The sequence below is a fragment of the Chionomys nivalis genome, chromosome 15 (assembly GCF_950005125.1).
Source record: "Chionomys nivalis chromosome 15, mChiNiv1.1, whole genome shotgun sequence".
NCBI lineage: Eukaryota > Metazoa > Chordata > Mammalia > Rodentia > Cricetidae > Chionomys > Chionomys nivalis.
The window spans coordinates 33025413-33049805 of record NC_080100.1 but is presented as its reverse complement, the minus strand read 5'-3'; the positions used below and the strand labels follow the sequence as shown (position 1 = coordinate 33049805).

The 24393-nt window shown below is 42.5% G+C and overlaps 1 protein-coding gene across 4 annotated transcripts in view; it reads left to right on the top strand.

Moving 5' to 3' along the window:
* The window catches only part of Arl15 (ADP ribosylation factor like GTPase 15), a 353796-nt gene that overhangs the window by 5398 nt on the left and 324005 nt on the right, over positions 1-24393 (top strand). Inside the window, exon 1 of one of the 4 annotated variants that reach the window (XM_057790207.1) lies at positions 23743-23857. The exons of the other annotated variants lie outside the window; for them this stretch is intronic. Coding sequence (XP_057646190.1) covers positions 23846-23857 — 12 coding nt within the window. The 5' untranslated portion in view covers positions 23743-23845. Of the gene's footprint in view, positions 1-23742; positions 23858-24393 lie in introns of those variants that run through there. 4 annotated transcript variants of the gene reach the window in all.

The window sequence follows — 24393 nt, the reverse complement described above, 5'->3', positions numbered from 1 at the left end:
CATTGATTCCCTCAACTTCTCTAGCTGGTCCTGACTGCTTGTGCTGAAATGGAGATAGTACTAGAATCTGATCTGTAGCCTCCATCCATGTCAGTCCCTCACTGCCTTCATCCCTCGTCCATCGCTGAATTCTAGCCTGGTAAAGTGGAGGGGCAGGCACCAAGTATAGTGAGGAGGGTTTCTTTTCATCTTTGAATTTAATCATGCCACAGTCCTGTTCATCAGATATCGCTTACAACAGGCTTAGAAAAGAGTAAACCAGAGGCTCTGGAAGGTGGAGTATTTGCTGGGATCTTGTAACCAGTTGAGAGAGTCAGGGCTGGCATTTAAATCCAGCTTGTTAGATCCCAAGCCTGTGCTTATGAACACCGTTCGATAAAGCTTAGCTAGCACAATGAATTATTGTGGAGGAGGTATCCAGATGCAGTGCTGGAAATTGAAGGGTCACTTGATTGCTGCTGTCACTTGGTTTCCTGAGAGGCCCTCTGAGAACTCCAAGGACATGTGTGGGCGTGTGCCCTGAGGCAAGCACCTGCTCACACCTATGCCCGCCTTCAGTTTTTGCATAAACATTGGCCTCTGCTTTTTGACTCACAGCCCAGCACACCTACATAATTCTGAGTGGCCACTTGAAAGGCTGAATTTGTAGGACAAGCTCCTCTGGTTCCACTGTAAATTGGTTTGCCGGGAACTAGTCTGACCACTGGCCTGCTTCTCTTTGGGTGGAAGACTTTCTCTGGTCTTAGAGAGGAATTCCTGTGGGTTCTTTGTCTGTCAGGACAGTTACTGATTTTGCCTCTAACTCTCAGTTCATGTGAATGTGGAGCCACTTGGGGACCATTGACTGCACCACAGACAGTCTTCGTGGTCAGCCAGCCTGGACATGAAGTCAGGAATCAGAAGAAAGGAAGGGAGTGTAGCAAGCTTTCTTGTTGGACTGACTGTGGACCACCAGCCCACAATAATGACCAGGAAACTTCTTGTTAATTATGAAAGCTTGGCCTAATTTTCATAAACCTGGCTTAGACTTGTTCCTAACTAGCTTTTATACCTTAAATTAACCCATTTATATTAATCTGTATTCTATCATATAGCATTACCTCTCTTCTGTCTTGCACCTCCTGTTTCCTCTCCCTGTCTACTGGCATCTCTGCCTTTCTTCTTCCCAGGGTCCTCTCTGTCCTCAGAAGTCCCTAACCACTTCCTAGCTGTTGACCATCTGCTTTTTATTGCACTGATCACATCAATACATTTCACACAGTGTACAGATATCCCTCAACACGGGAACAGTCTTTTGTGTCCTTGCTGCTTTGATTCAACAGGTGTTGATATTTTGCATTTTAGCTTCAAAGCTTCGGTGCTTCTTAAAATCAGACAGGCAAACCACAAAAAAAAAAAAAAAAAAAAGGAACTTCCAGGCCACAGCTAAGGCTCACATTCTTTCCACACTGGTGACAGCTGTCAAGAAGTTAGTGGGTCTCGTTCTCATGCCTCTTTAGGACACATGGATGGATGCTTAAATTGTAGAGTAGTTTGTATGTTAAAGTCTGTAGGAATTGTGACACGCCACTCTCTAGAAACCCCCTTTTAACCTTCTCGGAGGATGTTTCTGAACTCGATGAATGTTGCTGAGATCAGTGAGTGTCTGATTCCTGTTTGCGGTTTTGATGTTACTGCTTTGGGCTATCTGTAGAGATGCTGCCTGCCTTTGGCCAGGCACTCACGTCAGGGAACAGGGCTGGTCCTGAGAGGCGTGTGGAGTTCTAAGTGCTACCTGCGAGTCATCAGGGTGGAGCGTTGCTGTGTCCGTCGCTGCTTCTGTAAAGTCCACCAGTTTGTTTTCTTTGAGTTTCGAAGTTACTCTTCTAATCGCTTTAGCCACGAGCTGAATGCAGGTGTGTCCGAGCTGAGATGATTTTGATAACATCCTTGTTATTAAAGTGAAATCTTAGAGAAAGACACAGCAGAGCACAGTGGGGCAAAATCGGTAACCTAGCAACCCACGGACAGACAGTTGACGCACATTTTAGTGTGTTGTCCTGGAGTCTATGTATAAACTACTACCCATATAAAACATCATCCTGGACTTGTAATGGGAAAACTGTTTTATACGCCTGTACTTACAAACTTTTCAGTTTAAGTTAATTTCTGCAGCATGGGGTTTCTGCACTGTGCCCGTGAACGGTACTTTGTTCACCAGTCAGCCACCTTTCCTAAGATAGCAAAACTAGTTTCCCCTAGTTTTGGCTAATGTCATGGACCCTGGCAGCGACAGTCCATGTCTTCTAGCTTCATTTCGATTGCTGTGATAAAACACGTCCACCATAGGCAGCTTGGGGGAAAGGTCATTTCAGCTTAGAGTTCCAGGTTGTACTCTGTTGTTGAGGGGAGTCTGGGCAGGCACTCAAACAGCTAGTCATGTCATTTCCACAGTCAGTAGCTGAGAGACACGAATGCCCCATGCTGCCCGCTGCCAGATCACTCTTACACGGTTCAGGCACGGCCCACGGAGTGGTGCCGCCCATGGTGGGTTAGGTTCTTCTCCATCAGTCAGCAGTCAGGTTAATCCGTTGTAGACACCTACATGTCAAGCTGCTCTCAATCATTCCGACTGAGCCTCTCCTTCCAGAGGATCCCAGCGTATGCCTAGTTGACAGCTATAGCTCACCAGCACATTCCTTGGGGATTTTCCAGAGTGAACTGTAAAAAGTGGGTGTTTGATACTGCTGCGAATCTTATTCCAGAGGGGCTCCAGTGCCAGAGAAGTCTGGGAAACTGTCAGCGCTGAACAGGTTCCTACACTGTCGTCGGAACAGCTGGCCATACCTGCTAATGTGCTTGGTGACGCTCTAAAAGGGACACTGTTGTAGGCAGTGTTCCTACTCGTTTGAGGATAACTGTACTTTGTGACCAAATCCTAAAAGTACATTTCTTGGGTCAAAAGAAGTATATTAAATATTTAATTAAATATATGAATTTAATTAATTTAAATGAAATATATTAAATAGTCAAAGGAAATATTTTAAGGTTCTTGATATTGGATTAAATAATTTAATATTTGTAATGCACTTAGAATTGTTTCTGAACACACCCAGCCACTTCTTGTTATGATGAAGTGTTGAAGTGAAGTTGGCGGTGGTAATGCTAATTACTTTTGATGGATGATGACTAGGTGCCAGATTCCGTGGGAAATGCTAACTAACTGTCTGTCCTTTCAGCCGCCTGAGAGAGTTGTGGGAGTGTTAGTTCTCTGTCTGTCCGCCCGCCTGTCCCTTTTTTAAATGGTTGAGGGAACCAAAGCTCTAGAAGAGTTGAGCAGTCATGACTGTCCTAGATGCTGAAAGACTGGCGACAACTTAAATTGTATATATTTTTTGTTAGAGAATAAAACTGAGTTTGAAGTCTGCCCTAGATGTTTCGTCTGTAATCTGCGTAATATGATGTAGTTCTCAAATCTCAACCTATGGCAACGCGGAGAAAACAGGAATATTACTTAACAATCCTAAGTTAATTTATGTATTTTAGGAAACTGTGTCTCCAGATTTTTGTGACTATTAGATTAGCTTTCCCATTTGATATGATACCAATTGCTACTATCTCCTAAAATGTTATCATAAGGCACAATTAAAAGATGATAGCTAAGTCCTTAAGTTTGTATGTACTTTCTTTTTTTCTTTTGAGCCTGTCCTGAAACTCATTTTGTAGACCAGGCTGGTCTCGAACTCAGAGATCCGCTTACCTCTACCTCCCGAGTGCTGGGATTAAAGGCGTGCACCACCACCGCCTGACTTGTATGTGTTTTTAGAAAGTACTTATTTCTAAAACTACAGATATTAGGGACGTGATCTAATAGAAATCACCATGGACCACCAAGCTCTCATTCACAAAAATTAGCTATATGAGAGCCTTTGTAGTGATTTGCATGAGTAAAACATAGCTGATATAGTGGAAAGTGGGTTTATTAATTTCATTCTTTCTGTTATTTTATGTACTTCCTGAAATAGTGATCCTTGCTTTCATTGTAATTCTATGATTTTTATGACTATAAAATTGCCTTTGCATACTTTATCATTCGTTTACTCAATGTACTTTTGTTTATAAGCTCTTTATCTTCTGGTGCTCTTAGGCACTAGAGATACACAAGGGTACAAACGACTTTGACTTCCTTTCAAGTTGCCTAAGAACTCTCGTGCAAAGAAGACTAAGTCGTCTCCTTTTGGTAACATTGAGGAAAATAAAGGAGTTGAATAAATAATGGAAATAAAATAAAGGTTACAGAAAGAGTATAGAAAAGGGGATCCCAGCCTCGACTTGGGGACCAAGGAGTGCTTCCCAGAGGGATTATTTTTAATTTGCAACATTGAAGTCGAGTAGGGTTGGTCTAGGGACATGCATGGCCAAGGGCAGGCAGGGAACAGCTGTGCCAAGAATTGGGGGTGAATAACATCATGACTTCGAGGCCTCTGTGTGACTGGGACAGGGTTTGGAGTAGTTGACTTCACCCAAAGCTGCAGAATCCAGGTAAGTAGTTATAATCCAGAAACCTTCAAAGGTCGCCTGGAGTGACGCCTTAGACCTGGCAGTGAAAGGCAGGCAGAGGTCAGGGAAATGCTGTACCGATCCATGAATGAGACGGTGGAATTCACAGTCAGAATTGATGGGCCATTTCAATAGATTAGGACCCTTTAAAAATTGCATAGATTTTATAGTTGGATATAGAATATGAGAAGAGATCTCAAAGGCAAAGTCTTGAATTAGGGGTTGAACATTGTTTTGGTTAATTATTTCAGAAAAACAAATGACCTTGAAACACAATTAACTCTTGCTCACAAATCTGTTGGTTGGCCATGTTTAATGGAGGAGTTAGTCTTACTCAGGGTTCCTCCTGACGTATAGTCAGGCGATAGCTGGGTTCATCTCAAAAGTGTTTTCATACATGCACTTGGCATCTGGCCTGGGAAGGCTGTAGTGACTGGATGGTGGCTTCTCTGTCTGTGTGGTCTTTCTATATGGTTGCCCCTGGGTAGCCTGACTTCTTATGTGGAACCCCACATGCCAGTGTACCAAGAAAAGCTGTCAGACTCCACCTGGCTTTCTCTCATCTGTCCTCAATGCCATTGCCTGGCATCCTTTCTGCTCTTCTGTTTTCATGACACTCACAAAGGCATACGAGAGACATCTCTTGGTGGGAGGACAGTCAAGAATTTATGGACATGTTGAAAGCATCACAAGCATTGAGGTGACTAGTAGCCACGTACTGTCATAAGGGACAGGGATGAACAGGTTCGGAACTGAAGTGAAATTGATTTCCGAGTAATTGGGTTTGAGGTTTTTGTGTAAGGTCTAAACTGGGTTTTAAATAGGTAGATGAAAACTCAGAGGTGAGGTCTGTTGATGAGGTTAAAAGTCATGCAGAATGGGACTAGGACGATGGCACAGATGGCAAATAAAATGCCTGGCGTGCAAGCATGAGAATCTGAGTTTGAATCCATAGCATCCATGTAAAAAGCTGGATGCTGCCCCATGTACCTGTCATTCCAGCACCAGGGATGCAGACACAGGAGGTTCCCTAGGGCTTGCTGGCCAGCCAGTCTAGCCAAGTCTGTGCACCTCCAGCTTCAGTGAGAGAGAGACCTCATCTCAAAAAGTAAGTTGAACAATTGAGGAATTCACTTGACATTGACCACTGGCTTCTACACACACACACACACACAGACACACACAGACACGTATATGTTCATCTGCACACACATGAACACACACAACCCCCACCCCCCCACAGAGAGAGAGAGCGAGAGCGAGAGCGAGAGAGAGAGAGAGAGAGAGAGAGAGAGAGAAATGCCTAACAATGGTCACTCACTGTACCACGGCCAGACCGTAGCCTGCTGTTAACACTGTGTGGGAAGTGTAGTACCATGTCATTTTGTGTTATTTCTTTATTGCCATCACTTGAGAGCTTAGGAAACCATGAATTGGCTGTCATGGCTAAGATCTGACAGAGGGAGAATTTGAACGTAGGTCTGGTTCACATCCACACCTATGTCCTTCACCTGTGAGACTTTCTGGCGCTGTTTTGGGGGCTAACTTAGACACATATACCCTTGAGACACTGCGCAAGCCCCTGTTCTACTTGCTGGGGTCCCTGTCATGAATGGGCACAGAGGTGGCCACTAGGCTAGCCTTGGCTCTGTATTGGGCCTCTTTTTCCTAGGACAAATTACATTGTGTCCCACTGAAGACAGGCTGCAGCTTTGTAGTGTCCTCAGAGTTTGGAGCGGGGTACACGGGATAAAGAAAACAAAGGGTTGGACTGAGAGGCTCCCTAAGTAATGGCTAAGGGCACTGACCATGGACTACACTGAATATATTACTATTCTGGTTTTGTCTCTCACCTTCGACGTAGCCTTTATGTTTCAGTCTTCTTCTATGCAAAATGGGTATAATGGCACCCACTGTATAATGGGGAGTGTTCACACACAGTGTCTGATGCTTCAGTCTGCAGTCAGGTATATGTGATAGCAAGCACTGTATCTCTTAGTGACATTGTAGGTGTCTTAGTTTGTGCAAATGCATTATTTGGTGTTCGCACAGTGGAAAAGTCACACAGTGATGCGTTTCCTCGGAACATATTATTACAGCTAATGCTTAACTGTGTGTGTATCATTTAAAAGAATGCAACACTATTAAGTGCTATACAAGTGTCCACGATTGAATTGAGGCTTAATATAAAACAAGGACATACACTCCAGTCATCACAAGTTGTACTTCAGTTCCTACGCGGTCTTCCACTCTTCTAACTTCCATCCCCTGAGCACAGTGCAGGGTAACTGGGTTAAAGATACTGGAGCCAATTGCTGGCATTGTAAGTGGCAGCTATTTCTGATTTATAAGGGTGAAAGGTGGCCCACGTCTGCTCTTAGGCCAATTCCGAGGGCGTATTATGTAAGTGCGGGCAAATGAGATGGGCCACTTTCCTGTGGAATTGTGGGCTTGTTTGGAACTCTCAGCTCCTCTTTGGTTGGAATCAGTTTGAAAGTCAAGCTTCTGCTATGGGGAATTTCAAGCCCTCTCATGTGATTTATTGGCTGTTCGTTTATCCTGTCTTTTATGAGGGTTTCCTGAGCGGCTGCCTGTTGTGGAAGAAGGGACTGATTTATGGTAGACTGCTGGGGTTCTTCATCATTTTAAATGCTTCTGAATGTGCCCACTACTTTTTCCAAGTCACCTTGCTAGACGGGGTGATTATTGGACCACTTTCTCTTTGTTTCATTTTGTGTAAAAATATTGTCTTTCTGTATTGTCCACGAGTCTTATTTCCTCCCTGTGACATTGCCCCCTATGTGTTGTGGGCTTTTTAAGAGGGGATTTTGTTTTGCTAAATGGCATTTTAATCATTATTCATCTTTCTGAAATGAAGCATAATAACCTAAAAAGGTATTTTAAAGACTGGGTCACCTTCTGGCTCTAGAAAAATTCCCAGGAATTCACAAGGATGACCCCAGCTAAGACCCTAAGGAATGGAGGAGAGTCTCGGCGCCTGAACTGGCCTTGCCCTGTAGCAAGACTGATGATTATCTTAAATATCACCATAGAACCTTTGTCCAACAACAGATGGAAACCGGGGTAGAGACCCACATCAGAGCACTGGACTGAGCTCCCAAGGTCCAGTTGAAGAGTGGAAGGAGTAGAGAATATGAGCAAGGAAGTAAAGACCATGAAGGGTTCACCCACTGAGACGATGTGCCTGAGCTAATGGGAGCTCACCAACTCCAACTGGACTGGGAATGAACCAGCATGGGATCAAACTAGTCCCTCTGAATGTGGTTGACAGTTGGGTCAGACTGAGGGGCCAATGACAGTGACACTGGGATTTGTCTCTACTGCATTTACTGGCTTTTTGGGATCCTATTCTCTTTGGATGTATATACCTCACTCAACCTGGATGTGGTGGGGAGGGCCTTGGACTTTCCACAGGGTAGGGTGCTTTGTCCTCTCTTAAGATTGAAGGGGGGTGGGGGCAAGCAGTAGGATGGCCTTTTTGGCCAGAAGGACCAATCCTCTTTGTCATTTCTAGAGACATAGGCCACCATTTTTCTGCAGCTTGAATGTGTGGAATGGGTTTTGGACTAGTGATGTTTCCTTTTTATCCAGATATATTTGTTTGGGGGGTAATACTTAACTATATAGGTCATCTTGAACTATTCACTGGCAAATATTTTTCATGTTTACTGCCCTATTAATAATTGTGTGAGCTTAATATTTCATTGTGAATAGTGTACACATGGGCACAGGCACAGGTATGACCCCCCTACCTACACATACACTTGTATACATATACATACAAGAGTGTAACAGATCCACTGATTTGATTTTTTTTCCTCTTGTTTTTAGCTAGTCCTTTTTTGTTATCCAAATCTACACTGTTTAGGGGTTCACCACCTGGAAAAGATGATTTTTCCTAGTGTAGTAGGTGATTTTAAAACAATGTTGCCAGGCAGTGGTGGCGCATGCCTTTAATCCCAGCACTCAGGAGGCAGAGGCAGGTGGATCTCTGTGAGTTGGAGGCCAATTGGTCTACCAACTGAGTTCCAGGATAGCCAAGACTACACAGAGAAACTCTGTCTCAAAAAAATCAAGGAAAAAAACAAACAAAACCAAACAAAAAGCCCAACATAATAGCAGTAGATGAATATACTTCTAAAAGTGAGTGTGGGAGAAGAGGTAAAAATTAACAAGGTTTTTTTTTTTTCTCTAAATGACTTTTTAGTCTTTGTTTGTTAGCCTAAAGTGAAGCACAGAAACTGCAGGTCATTCATTCGGCATCTAGCGGACTCCTGTGTTGAAATACGCAACCACAGCATGGGAAAAGATCTGCTAGTTTTTAAAGTGTTCGGTGAAAGGAGGGTGCCAGATTAGTTTTGGAAGAAGAAAAATCCTAAACTCCCTTCCTTGCAACCTCTGTGCTTTCTGCCTGACTTCTTTTTCAACAAATATGTGTTTGAAAGCTTACTGTTTGTCAGGCTAATACAGGGACGGCTCTTTAGCTACTAAGACTAAAGCCTGTTCCGTTGAATGTCTTATACTTCTTTGTGGTGGAGAAATCTTAGATTATAGGGTAAGATGGGGCGGACACTCCTCTGTTTGAATAGTGGTCAGCTCGTAAATTTGTAGGTTTAGGGGTCAGGGCTTCTATCTCAGTTATTCAGTTCCACCATTGTAGTTACAAGGCAGCCCCAAATATTAAGCATGTGGATGTGGCTATGCTTTAATAACACTTTATTGGCTAAAACAAACAGTGGGCTGGATTTGGTCTGCAGATTGTATTTCCTCAGTCACTAGACTAATAGAAGAGAAGCTGTATTGGAGCATATTTCTCATTGAATTTGAGTTTTAGTTTCTGTATATTGAGAGTACACACATACACACACACACAATACACAGACATACATATATATACTTGTACATGTATATGAATATGAATATATGTATGTACACACACATACGTATGCCGTGACATTTGAAACCAGTGTAACATAGATGAGTTTCTAATGTTTCTTTTCACCTATGGAATTCTTTCTTCCCACCCATCTTTATACAGACATAAAACAAATTGTTTATTATGTGATTATTAGTAATCGTATTTTCTTCTTATTCCTGAGGAGAAGGGGCTCTTTAGATGAACACAGGCACTGCCCTGAGATGTGAAGACCGACTCTGGAGATGTGGCTCGCGGGTACAGTGCTTGCCTGGCATTTGTGAGGCCCTGGCACTAATACCCAGCTCTGGAAAACCAAACAAAACAAAAAACAAAAGCAGTCAGTCTCAGTGGTAGAATACCTGCCACATTGGAAGCTATGAAGACTTGATATTGAGGGTTTCTAGTTCCTGTTCTAGTTGGTAGGCTTCGGTGTTTTATTTTTTAATTTTGGCGTGGTATTAAGAAAAATGTAGATTCCAAGGGCAGCACAGTTGGCAAATGCTAAGGACTGCGAAGTAGCTTGCAGTGCCATCTTAAGTTAATCTTCAGTCGTAAGGCAGAGCGTAGGCTTCGCCATGAGGCCTGCACCCTCCTCCCCACACCCTGCGGAGTTACTCTGACACACAAGTGAGTGTGGGGGCGGTTTTCAGTGCCTTGAAGTTATAACAGAGCGTTTGGATATGTGCTTGTCATCATTTTAGTCTCTAATTAGAGTTAGAAGTCACCTTTTGTTTTAAAAACCTTTCTTACGTATCTCAGTGCCCTTTGCAAGCCCATGTAGGGAGCAGTTTGAAATGCCTGGTGTTCAGACGCAGACATAGGTGGAAATCAAGGCCCTGTCATTCAGGGCTTGGGTTAGTGGCTCTCAGCTTTTACTATCTGACAGGGAAACCTAGAGATCCTCAAGCTCTTCTCATTGAGGGTGGCCTGAGTGTTGAAACACCCAGCATGTGCTGGTACCTTTCTAAACCCCCCTCCCTTCTGTCATGACTTGCAAGATAAGGTTAGCCTTTTTAGTGGAATGCTGTGTGCTTGTTTGACCTCAGGAGGTCTGGGTAATGGTATTATTCTTCACTTTAAAGGAATGTTTGAATAGGAATTCTGTTCTCAGAAATGCTTGTTCATGTGAAAGGAGTGGCCTTCCAGGGGGTTGTGATTCCATTTTCTGGCCTGAGAATGACAGGGGCTGGTGACAGGTGGAGGGCAGTTTAAGAGGCTTACTTAAGAATGTCGTCAGAAATGCAGGCAGGCTCACAGCCTTTCATTATTAGACAGTCTGTACTTATGAGTAGACGTGTATGGAAGAAGGACCATGGACATGCATACTTTGAAGACACAAGGATGTAGACAGCAAAGAAGTGAGGGAGAGATTGCCATCACTTGACAGCTGGTAGTAGCTACATATAAATTCTTCAAGACTGAGAGAGAAGTGGAGAGGGGAATAGGCTGAATGCCCAAAAGCAGACATATGCAAGTCCTACAATCCAAGATGGGCACCTAGAGGTCTAGAACTTACTGAAAGCCTCAAGTGATTCTCTGAAAATACTGATTGGGGGATGTTTGTCTTTAGCAGGTGATATGGCTGTTCAGACATACTGTGGAATCTGTGGGATCATATTAAAGAGTGACCCAGAGAATTGGTTCTGAACCCAGGCCCAGATGGGGGAGCTTGCTAAGACCCTGCTGCTGAAGATGAGGTGATATCTGGACTTGAGTTCCAGGCTTCAGTAGGAGTTAATGGGTCCTGACTTGAGGGCTGCAATCTTGCTCTGGCTGAAGATAGGAGAACGAAGTGGACAAGGCCCAGAAGGGAACTCTTTTTGCTGAGCCCCCGGTGTTTCCTTATGTGATCCATTGATGAGTGGTTTTAATGTGATTCCTCTATGCATGTATGAGGGCCTGTGATTGACAGTGAGATGGATAACTGTGTATACAGAAATTTCTGTCCCACCTAGTCTTACAAGCATTCGGCCCCAAAGAAACACACAGAGGCTTACATTAATTGTAAACTATTTGGCCCACTAGCTCAGGCTTACCATTAACTAGTTCTTACAACTTAAATTAGCCCATAATTCTTTTTTTTTTTTTTTTTTGCTGCTGGGTATTACATATATTACTAGACTAATCACTGCAACTTAAATATTACAATTCCCACCATTCTACAATTTAGAGTAAATATAGTTTTTAACTATACAATTGTCACATAGGCTCTTGGGCTAGGGAGGCTGTACTATTTTAACCTTATGTTCTGTTTAACCTGAAGACACCATGTTAGATATCAAGATTGAACCAGAATTAGGTGTTGGGCAAATTGTCCTTCGGTGATTATATAGTGTTATGGTCAAAATCTACTTTTGGGAATATAGAGATGATTTTTTTTTTTTTAAATTTGAGACCCTACTACAAAGGATTTATATTCAAATCATAGTAAAGTCTTTTTGAAGGTAAGTAATATAAGTACAATCCCATCTCTATTTGCCATTTTTTCTGATTTTTAGAATTAAGAAATGGAAGTATGTAGTAACCCATAATTCTTATTTATGTTTAGCCACGTGGTTTGGAACCTTACTCAATGAGACATTTTCATCTTGTGTCCTCTGCGTCTGGGTGGTGACTGCAGACTGAGCCTTCCCTCTTCCCAGAATTCTCCTAGCCTGGTCACCCCACCTATACTTACTGTCTGGCTACTGGGCAATCAGCATTTTATTAAACTAATACAAGTGACAAATCGTTGCAGGGTACAAGAACATTATCCCACAGCATAACTGTCAATTAAGGTCACTCCCAGATCTGTGTTACCTAAAACTCATCTTTTTCCTCCATGGTCAGAAAAACAAGAGAATCCCAGATTGCTTTCTTTGTAAGCAAGGAATAATAACATTTGTGATTCTTGAAATAGGAGAATTATTCTCCCATTATGGAGGATTTGTCCCCCTGGTGATCCAGTAAAGAAGTAGCAGTATCATAGAAAGGACTTGGCCATTAAAATTAAATGTAGACTTAATAGTTTTCATTCTCAATGAAAAGTTCAACAAAAGCCCCTAAATGACAATATCTGAGTTCTTTTAAAAACAACAACAAACAAACACTCACCCCCAAACAACAACAACTCAATAAAACAAATAGTCTTGAAATTTGTGTTGGCTATATGAAGGGGAATGCAGGGGAGAAAAAATGGAGAATAAATTCTTTTTTTGGAGACTTAAATATCTTTGTCCTTATGATTCATATAGTGCTCACTAGTACCCAGTGATCAGTACATGGTAAATTGAAGGCTCCCGGTCATGAATGATAGAAAATATTAAGTAGCATTGAAGAGTAAAACATTGAGTGATCTTAAATGATGAAATAGTGTATAATATCTTCAAACTTGTTCAGTCTGTGCATAGTGCTTTACCTATCTGGACAGTGCTACAAGGTCTGACTAGAAATGAATGATGGTTTCCCACCTGCCTACCCACTCACCTCCTTCCCTACCTTCCCTACCTCCCTGCTCTCCCTTTTTAATCCCTGCATTCTTTTTTTTTTAAAAAATTTTAATCAAAATATAGTTATATCATCTTCTCTCTCCCTTTCTTCCCTCCAGTCCATCCGTCACTTCTCTCCAACCTCTCCTATGCAAAATTGATGACTTCTTTTTCTTTGATTACTATTATCACACACACACACACACACACACACACACACACACACACACACACACACACACCCTTCTGAGTCCATTTAGCGTTGCTTGTGTATGATTTCAGGGCTGACCACCTGGTGTTGGATGGCCTGTTTTGGGGTTCATCCCTGGGAAGGACCAGTTCTCCCTGTCTCAGCAGACATCAGTTGCTTGCCGTTCATTATCCAGTGGCAGAGCCCCGTGAGTTTTCTCCTTTCCGTGTTAGCATGTCTATTGGTGTTGTCACTTTTTAGGTCTTGTTTAGGCAGCCATATTGGTGAGGTATCATTGGTATAGCTTCTCTGTCATTTCTAGGAGACATTGTCTCACAACAGACTCTTGGTCCTGTGGCTTTTACAGTCTCTCCTCCATGGTGTTCCCTAAGCCTTAGGTACAGTTGTATGATGGATACTGGGACTGGATCCCTACCCTGTGATCAGTTGGTCTCTGCATTTTTGATCAGTTGTGATTTTTCTAAAGTGGTCTCTGTCTGCTACAAAGAGAAGTTTCTCTGGCGAGAGATAAGAGCTAGACTTACTGTGGTATCAGGTAGGCTTTACAATGCAGTTAGGAATCCTGGTGACGTAGTGAGGTGGAGGTGGAAGGTCCCCTAAGGTCTGTGATCTCACTAGCCGCGTTTGCATTCTAGGATCAGGTGTGATTTCCCTTGTTTTGAGCAGGGCTTGTGACCATTTAGACAACTGTTGGTTGCGCCTGAGAGAGGAGTGCTACTATTGTCATCCGGGTCATTGCTGTGGTTCCCAGGCGTTAGGGCTGGGTAGATGTGTTGATGACTTCCATCCTTTGACAGCTTGCATAGCACCTGTGGTACTGTGAAAGCTAGACCTCAGGCTTTCAGCTCAAACCCAGCTCAAACCTGCCGAGTCCTTCATCTCAATCAAATCTGTACCATCTTTAGTATTCGGGATTTACCTTCAACCTCTGGAAGGTAACCAAAGGCAAAAGGAACAGCCATTGTTGCTTTTAGAGTCTCTTAGACTACCAACAACTCAGAAGAAAGTTTCTCATTCTTGTTTTTTTTTTTTTTTTTTGTTAGATATTGTCTGTTTTTGGGGAGAGCATTGTCAACCCAAGTGGTGTAATTTCATTTAAGATATGCATGCACATGTCACATGCGTTCCACTCCTTAGAAATGAGTCTTACTCACGTGTCAGGTTCTAGCACCTGTACTCAAGTCAAGAGGTAAAGAATGTGAGTCTTGTTCTTCCTGCTGGATCACTTTCTGGGTTTTGCCAGCTTAGCAGGGACAGGTGACCTGCTGGTGTGACGCCTATGGGCAGAGGAACAGCAGACGGTGACCTGTTAAGGGGGATGCTTGCTGCATTAATCCGAGTAGATGCTGGGTAGTGTGTCCACAGTTGCCAGAGATCAGTAACTGATGTAAAGTGGGCATGGCCAGCAGCTCCTCTGTGCACGCCAAGGCTGCCACTTCTGTCGGGATTGGACGTTTTTCCCCTTTGGGCCCCCTTTCGCCTCTTAATGTTTTAAGTGTCCATGCAATAGACTAGAGAATCTCCTGATGCCTTTAACTTGTCTGTCATAAGAATTGTAAATTACTTTTTTTGTCCATAGTTGGAAGAGTGATGACTCCAGGGTTTGGTCTCATGTATTATTTCATACTTAGTACTTGTCTGCAAGTAAATGCCATGTGACGGGTCTGCAAATGCTTCTTTCCATCCTTTCCTTTTTGTGTGGAACCTTGAGGCCTCAGTCCTAATAGGTAGTGAAGAAGTGTTTTCAGGACAATTACTTCTTCTTGTTTTCTTTTGTTAAATTAAAATATTCCTCATATTTTTCTCTCTTCTTTAAGATCAGAAATTTCATAGCTTTTCTTGCCTTCCACAGCAGGAAAGAATTTAAGCTAAAAATCTGTTTTTCTTTGTGCAGTATGCAATTTTTAGTGGTATCTTGATAAAATTTTGCTGTAGTGAAATCCATGCATTTTAATATGATCTATATTAGGTTATTTTGCTGGGTGAGTTTTCACATCTGAGGTTATGTCTGCTAGGTGGCCTTTCAAGTCTTGGTGAATTTTACAAGAGTCTGGCGATTTCAGGTCTCTGATTTCAACTGTGAACGTCGTAGGAAGCACAGACACTTTTAGGATGCAGATAGTCTCATTACAACTGATCACCTTAGAAAATAATATAGAGGCCAATGAGCGGCTTTGGTTATATATTTTTTTCAGGTCCATTATCATTCTTATTTTCCCAGTTTGAAGAAGCTATGGAATACATGCTGAGGAGCAAGCCTCCACATTTTGAAAATGAGACCTAATTTTATTTTGTAATGAGGTTTTTTTTTTTTTTCAAAAGTTATTTTTCCATGTGAGGAAGTAGCTTCCGAGTCTATGAAGGGAGTTGTTAAGTAATTCGCTGTTAATGTTTGCAGTGACAGCGCTAACAGAAGGCCATGCAGTTTTAAAGTAGGTGGCCTTCCCAATCCCGAGTAGTTACTGAAGAAAGGCAGATGGACCTTTACTCAGAGGTGCCATCCACACGCTTCTGCAGAGTTCTCGTGTACCTCGGAACCAGCCTTGGCTCTTCCCTTGTCAGCCTGCATGCGGCCTTGTATCTTTGCCTCCAGCCCATCTGTATGTGAGAGATGCCCATGTGAGAAAATGCCTAATTAGATGACTGTATTTGGAAACAGGTGTCCCAAGCCTGGGCCCCATGCCAAGGGCTTTTTGCTCACTCCTGCTTTCTTTTTTTTTTTTTTTTATTCTTTTTTACTTAAAATTTCCAACTGCTCCCCGTTTCCCATTTCACTCCTGCTTTCTTGTTTTATCAGTTTTCCCATCTTATTTCCAGGACTCTGGGCTTGGCTCTGCTAACTTTGTATTATTACAACAAGCACAATTACAGAGGGGACAGTAAAGGAAGCCCATCTTGCTTGATATCAAGATGAAGGACTACATAGTACATCAAAACTAGAACTGGTCATTATGTTAAATATTTTAAAAGCAGCTCTCTAAAATTCATTGACTTTTCATCCCTTGATAGAACTGAAATTATATCTTAACATCAGATTGTTTTTGTGCTATATGCTAAATCACTTTTGTTTTCTGTCATCTTGTTGAATTTTTTTCTTCCACTCTTTTCATGGTTACCTTTTATGTTAGTTTGTGTGTAATTGGCCCCCATAATCTAACAGGTCGTGACACTACTAGGAAGTGTGGCTTTGTCAGAGTCCCTATGGCCTTGTTGAAGGAAGTGTGTCACTGTGGGGGCAGGCTTTGAGGTTTTCTATGCTCAAGCTACTCCCAGTGTTACGGTCCACTTCCTGTTGCATGGGAGATGTAGAACTCTCAGCTGTTTCTCCAGCACCATGTCTGCTGCATGCCACCATGCTCCCTGCCATGATGATAATGGACTGAACCTCTGAACTGTAAGCCACCCTAATAAGATGTTTCTCCTTTATAAGTGTTGCTGTGGCCATGATGTGTCTTCACAGCATGTAAGAAACACTGAGGCACCTGTAAAATTTCTTAAGGAAAACAACTGAAAGATTAAGTAATCACATTAATTTGATTTTTTTCTGTATTTCTCTTTTGCACACTTTTAAGTAGACCTATCTTAACATATTTGAACCCATCTGTGGTTTGTTTTTGACAATCTGCCTCCCCCTCCTCAACCCCCACACTTTCCTTGGTTTAAATAGCAAAGAAGATGTGATTGTTTTTTTTTTGAAATAATGTTCCTTACTTCTTCCCCTGCCCAGACCAGGTGTGGATTTGTGAACAATGACTTTGGGGCTCCAGGGTCAGAGTTTATCCGGCTCTTCTGTCTCTTGTTGAAAATAATTGCGTGCACATTCCTTTATTCTGAGCTGTCTTCTGCTCCAGAGATTTATGGTGTCTTTTCAAGCAGTCCTGAGCAGGGGAAGAACATGAGGTAGAATCATGTCAAATTTACTGGTGGTTGCTATCCCACGATTAAAGGATGCTTGGCTTCCAAGGCCTCTTCATATCCACCTCGCACTAATTAGAGGGAAGAGGCCGTCCGAAAATACCGTTGTTAGGGTGAGGCTGGGGTCTGAGTGGTGGACAGCCACTGGGCGGAGGTAGATGTTCCAGGGTTTGGCAGTATTTATGAGGATTAGAGGTCAGAGAGAGAGGAATGAAGTGATGGAGCTCGCGATTCAGGAACGGCACCTGAAGGCTGCTGAGGATTTCTGGATAGTTTTGGCAGTTGCAGTAGCAGCACTTGGACTTTAGGAGGCTGTGAGCAGGAAGGGGGTGGAAAGTAGGTTCTCCCTGGCCCGAGACGAACTATTTCTCTCTAAAAGACACAGCACGTTAAGAGTTTGCTGACGAATGCTGCCATCCTTTCTTGTGGTTTGGGGGCAGACTGGTTGCTTTTCTGCTGCTGTGATAAAAACACCCCGATAAGAACAAGTTAGGGGAGGAAAGGGTAGACTGGCTTAAGGTGCTGGAGGGATGGAGTCCCTCATGGTGGAGAATGCATGGCAACAGTCAAGGAAAGGTAGCTACAGGAGCAGGCATCTGGCCAATTGTATTGTCATGCACAGGAAGCAGAGAAGGAGGACAGGAAGTGGAACCGTGCTGTAAACCATGGAAGCCTGAGCCTGTGATGAAGTTCCTCTAGCAAGGCTTCACTCACCTAATGAGTCCATCGCCTTCCCAGATACTACTCTGCTGGGGATTAAGTGTTCGATTCACAAGCCTATGGGGGCTGTTTCTCATTCCCACCACACTAGAGCACATACTTTTTAAAAGATTTATTTATGTGTATGGTGTGTGTGTGTGTGTGTGTCGCGCGCGCGTGCGCGCGCGTGCGCGTATAGAACCACATTAGATCCCCTGGAGCTGGAATTAAAGGCATTTGTGAGCCTCCCAAATAGGAAGCTCTCTTAAGAGCAAAGCCACCTGTCCTACCTCATGGATTTACTGCTTAAAACTCAAACATTGCTCTGTATCAATTTGGGTTGGGCTGGGCTGAGAAATTTGTACAGAAGTCCTTAAACAAGGTAGAAGTATTTTTCTGGTTACTGCCCAAAGTCTGGACAACAAAGGCTTAGTAGCTCCTGCCATTGTTATCTTCAGGCTCACTCAGCCTTGTGTATTTGTCATTCTCTGTGTGCCCATTGCAAGTCAGGATTGTCACCGGAGAGTAGATGTCAGCTACAGAGAGCAGAAGTAGAACAGAAGTAAGGGCATGGGGGAGGCTAGAGAGTAATTTTCCTCTTCATCTTTCAGTTGTATTTCATTCCCAAGCGTAGTCACATGACCTCTGCCTCCAAGGAAGGCTGACAGTCTTTTATTTGGGTGGAAGACAATTAATATTTTCAATAGGGAAAAATGACTTTTTTCCAGCTTACTGAGTTATTAAATAACTATTATGTTACAAAGGTGTAGCACTGAATAATTTCCAAAGATAGATGGAAAGAATGGATGTTGGCCAAGTTCCTGAGCATTTTCGGCTTCCTGGCTTGAGGAAACCAGTGGGGCATTGCCCCAGGATAGCTCAGTCATACATTCATTATAAATATGCCCAGTAGTATTGCAGCTTATGATAATGAGAACTTACTACTAAGTGATTGCTAACATTAAATGACCTGCCATTTATTTTAATAATAGTACCAGGGAATGTTTGGAATGTTTGGAAAGTTCTATTGAGTCAGTGACTTTATCCAATCAGTTATCATCTCAGTTTGACTTTCCATTCTGTTTATTTAAATATCTACCCAAATAGTCTTTGACTCTCCAATCTTTTTTACCAACTTCCCCTCATACTGAATTATGGGAGTCTTTGTTACAGTTAGCTTGGTATGACTGGTATGACTGGTTGGCCTTCTTTTCACCACCATGGGAATCTCGGGAGCCCTCTACTCGCGTCTTCTGTGGTACAGCAAATGCAACCACCCAAAGTGAAATTTGTGGCACTGTAAACCTGTGGAGAAGCTTTTACTTGACAACAATAAGCCATGATAGCAATGTTAAACTCTATAAAACTAGGGTTGTTTTGACTGTGTACCAATTTAGTGTACTAAAAATATCCAGCTTAAAAAAAAAGGCAGAACTTTTTCAGTGTGTACAGTTTGGGGATGGGCATGAGTTTTAGGAACTTAATCTTGATTTGGGACAGTGTCTGTGCCGTCATATATTGATGATGAGATAATCAGTGTATAATCGTGAGATCAAGGACTTCAGCCTCTCAAACTTGAGCCCAATCAGTGCGTTCTGTGAATGGATGTTTCCTTGGTACTGGTTTCCTTCCTGTCCGTTACAAGGATTGTAGGCACTTACCATCTAATGAAAACGAAACTAAAACAAGCGCTAATTAAAACTGTGTCAGAGGGGATGATGGCTCATTCAGTAAAGTGACCGCTGTGTAAGTTTGAAGACCTGAGTTCAGTTGTGACATTCGGTACCTGTAATCCCAGCACCAAGGGAGGGAGGTTTAGGACAGCCTGCCTTGTCAGTCAGTGAGCTCCAGGTTCAGTGAGGGGTCCTGTCTCAAAACAATAAGGTGGAGGGATGAGAGGCGAGGTAAAATGAGATGAGAGATTACTCAGTGGTTAAGAGCACTGACTAATCTTCCAGAGGACCTGGGTTCAATTCCTAGCACTCACATGGTGACTCACAATCCGTAACTCCAGTTCCAGGGAATCCGACACCCTCTCCTGGCCTTCACAGGCACTACATGCACATGGTTTACAGACGTATATGCACACAAACATCCGTAAAATAAAAATGAATGAATCTTACAAAAGAAAACATAAGCTCTGCTTCAGGTCAGTGAAAATTAAGGAATAAAAAGATGGAGAGACATTGTGGAATACAGCAGACACCAGCTGGCCTCTCGGTGCACACACACGTGCACATGTGCACACACCCATGCGATCCATCTCTACATACTTACATATAAACTATGTCAAAGACTTTAGCACTGAAATTGGTTATAAGAATAATACCTAAAACAAATGTAATTAAAACACCGTGAGTCACATTCTTTTTTTCTAAGTTTTGCAAGATAGGTCTTCTCTGTGCAACAGCCCTGGCTGTCCTGGAACTTACTCTGTAGACCTGGCTGGTTTCATACTCACAGAGATCTAGCTGCCTCTTCCTCCTGAGTGCTGGGATTAAAGACATGTGCCTCCATTGCCTAGCATAAATCACATTCTTCAAATGATGCTTTTGCAGTTGAAAATGGAGTGTCTGCTTAAGCGTTCAGGACAACACGGCATTCCCATGTTTTATTATCCTTGTCTCTCCTATGATCTAACCTAGGAAAAAGCAGATAGAGGGAAGAAATTCAGTTACCTGCTCTGAAGCAGATATCCAAATAGAGCATATATTTTTTTAAAAAATATTTATTTATTATGTATACAATATATGCCTGCAGGCCAGAAGAGGGCACCAGACCTCATTCCAGATGGTTGTGAGCCACCATGTGGTTGCTGGGAATTGGACTCAGGGCCTTTGGAATAGCAAGCAATGCTCTTAACCGCTGAGCCATCTCTCTAGCCCAGAGCATATTTTTATATGCAATAAGAGAATGACAGCGAGGGGAATGAAGCCAGTTCTCAGGTACAAACATTTAGTTGTGTTCTCCTAGTTCCATTTTATTCATACAGAGCGTGTCTGAGTATAGCCAGGTCTCATTTGCTGTTTGGGGAAGTGCTGGTTGTACGGTAGCAAAGTATATCTCATAGTACCAGATGTCATTAAGAAAGTAAGTCAGTGAAGGACTAAGTGTTGAAGAACATATGGTATGCTGGGAATTGTCTTCCACTGCCCACTTTTGGAATATAACACAGTCAAACATGAATATCTTCTGTAAGTAATTCTGCTCTTAGGTATACAAAGCCTTAAAGAAATCATCTACAAGGCCTATGTAGGGAGTGGCTTTAGTGGAAGTATTCATAGATGCAAAGTATCAAAAGTATAAAACTATCTGTCTGTAATAAACCGGATTAAATGAATCATGGAATTTTCATTAGTATTTGCCTTAGTTACGTATCTACTGTTGTGATGAAACATCATGACTAAGGCAACTTATAAAAGAAAGTGTTTCATTTGGGGCTCACCGTTCCAGAGGGTAGAGCCTGTGACCATCATGGCAGTGAGCATGGCAACAGGCAGGCATGCATGGCATGGGAGCAGTAGCTATGAGCTCCCCTCTTGACCACAAGCATGAAGCAGAGAGAGCTAACTGGGAATGGTGTGGGCTTTGGAATTCTCTGAGCCTGCCCCCAGTGACACAGTTCCTCCAACAAGACCACACCTCCTAATCCTTCCCAAACAGTTCTACCATCAAGGGACCAATTATTCAAACTTGAGAGTTTATAGGGGGCATTCTCATTAAAATCTCTACAGTAGTTCACCCTACAGCAGCAAAAACAATATAGGCACAGCATGCCATGGGTGCATCTCATAAACATGCTGACAGGAAGAAGTCTTAGAAAAGTACATGTACTCGTATAAACTTCAAGCAAAGTTCAGCTTGTGGTTGTCTTTAAGGCAGCAGTTCTCAACAGCTACTTTGCTCTACAGGGATCTGTGGCAACATATAAGGGATATTTTTGGTTGTCACAACTTGGAGTAATGAGGAGAGACTATTGGCATCTAGTGAATCTAAGCCCGGAGATTGCTACGTATATCTAACAGTATGATTGTAATGTCTGAAGTTTATTTAGACTAAAACGTCAGAGGTGTAAGGTTGAAACTCTTCAAGGGGGGTGGGGAAGGAAATGAGCTTTATATAAAGATATAGTAATGTTCTAGTTTGTTGTGGGGGTATTATTTCAAGGTGTGTTACATTTGTTTATGCTTTAGACTATTTGTTTAACAATGTAAAGAAGTGCTGCTTTTGTTTATGCTGCATTTGTTTAACTCTGGGAAGCTGTGATTCTTTACCTGTCTAAAACACCTGATAGAGCTGAACGGCCAGTCGCAAGGCAGGAGCAAGCACAGGCGGGGCTGGCAGGCACAGAGAATAAGCAGAAAGAGAACTCTGGAGTAGGAGGGAGGCAAGAAAAAGAGAAGGAGCGAGATAGAACAAAGAGAGGAGGATCCTGGGGCCACCCAGCCAGCCCCAGAGTAATAATAAAAGTAAGATATACAGAAGTAAGAAAAGAAAACAGTCCAGAGGCAAAAGGTAGTTGGGATAATTTAAGAAAAGCTGGCTAGAAATAAGCCAAGCTAAGGCTGGGCATTCATAAGAAATATTAAATCTCCGTTTGTGATTTATTGGGGAGCTGGGTGGTGGACCCCCTAAAAAGGCCAAGAGTCCAAAGAGTCAAAAGAGTAAAAGACAAACCAACAACACTAGTTTGTAGCTTGACTGGAATTCATGTAGAGTTTATCCTATTCTGTAAACTGTATTTTCCCTTTACTCTGTATTTCACAATGCAACAATAAGAAAAAAAAAGCAATAAGATGATTGGGGGTTTGTTTTTGTTACGAGGCTGGGCGAATAGACTGTGGCCTCACATACTCTTCAGGAGTCTCTGCGGGTGACCACCGAGCAAGTCTTTTTAAAAGATCTTACGATTCAGTGACAAAATGTCTTGGCATTTTTACTTTAAGGTTAAGGAGGGGATTCTGAGGCTGTAGGCGGGAGATACCATGTTTACTTATGATGTCAAATTATGTTTTAAGTAAAGATTTCAGAAGAATTATCTGAAGTCACTTTTTATCACCTAGTTCACACACACACACAAGATATGCTATATATATCTTTATATACATATATGTGTATATATATATATATATGCACAAACAGAAGATATATACATAAAGAGCTTAAGGAAATGGTTTAAAATGAATGATGAGGAATGCCAAGGAGAAGTTAAGAACTCAGATTGTCCCCGAGCTCCTTAAGAACAGGAGACTGTCATCTTGTGTTTGCCTTCACATCTTTTGTGCACATTGTACAGTCTGACACACAGCGTTGAGTTAAAGTGAGCCCCAACTTCTTTTAGTCTCAATTTTACTTTATGAGAACAGTTTTTCTACCCCTTGGTTAGTTGTATATCCCAGGTGGATATTTGTCCCCAGAAAGATGTATCGTTGACTTGGGAGCTACATGAGCCCTTTGGTATTATATAGAATTACTTGCTGTATAGTTTTTGCTCTTCTGAGAGGCAAATTGCACGTTTGGGTTTGACGTACAAAAATGAATATTGGTGTGGGAGTTTATCAGTTTTGTTTTTGTTGTGGCTACGTATCTGAGAAGAGATCTTAAAGGAGGAAAAGTTACCCATTGACCTCCTTCTGTGGTGCTCCACCGTCTGAAGTCCCTCGAACATACACAGAATGTCTACAGCCTGAGGCTTAGGTGGTCAGCACCCGAGCCTATTGGGACATTTCAGATTGAGATCATAACGGGAACCAGCAGACGGCAGAGAGAACCTCTGCTCATTGCACATCTATAAAAGTAAAACAGGGAGGAAAAAGGGCGGGGAGATAGATTAGATTCTAGCCTGTTGTGCAGTTATGAGGAGGTTGTGGCTGGGTGGGTGGGGCTTCCCTGAGCAAAGTTGTGTGTTATAGAAGCCCCAGGTTGGCAGGAAAAATCCCGACTCCAGACCTCTTACCCTTAGACATTGGCAGATCCACAGCTCAGCACGAAAATCCGTGGTGAGTCCCAAGTGGCTGCCGGGAGCTGACAATCAACTGTGCTTCTCTGGAAGGGAAGTCTGAGTGTCACATCTCCATGGCTGCTGCGGTGAGTCAACACAGCAGAGTGTAAGTCCAAAGATACTAGATGGAAAATTCCAGAAAGAAGTTTAAAATTGCATGCTATTCTTAGCAGCAAAATGAAAGCTTATGTTGCCTTGTTCTCTCCTATTGTGTACGAATCTCCTTTAGGTCTGGTGTCTGTATGCTGTGTGTACACACTGTCTGCTCACTAAGGTCATTTAGTGGCTGTCATTGTTTCCAGATCTGTCACTATCATATTGCGTATGTTCAAGTGATCTTTATTTTGACTGTAGCCCGAAGGGCACCAAGCTAATGATGTGGGCAATTTTATCCCAGTATATTTATCCTATAGAGTCATTCTATTTTATTATTTGTTATTAATTGCTTGCTATGTCTAATTTATGAATTAAACTTTGCCATAAGAATGTATACACAAGATAAATATGCCACATACAGGCACATTTGATACTATCTGAAGTTTCAGAAACTCATTGAGGGTCCTAGAATGTTCCTCCAGAAGATGAAGGTGTACTTAGTCATTTACACTTAGGGTCTGGGAGT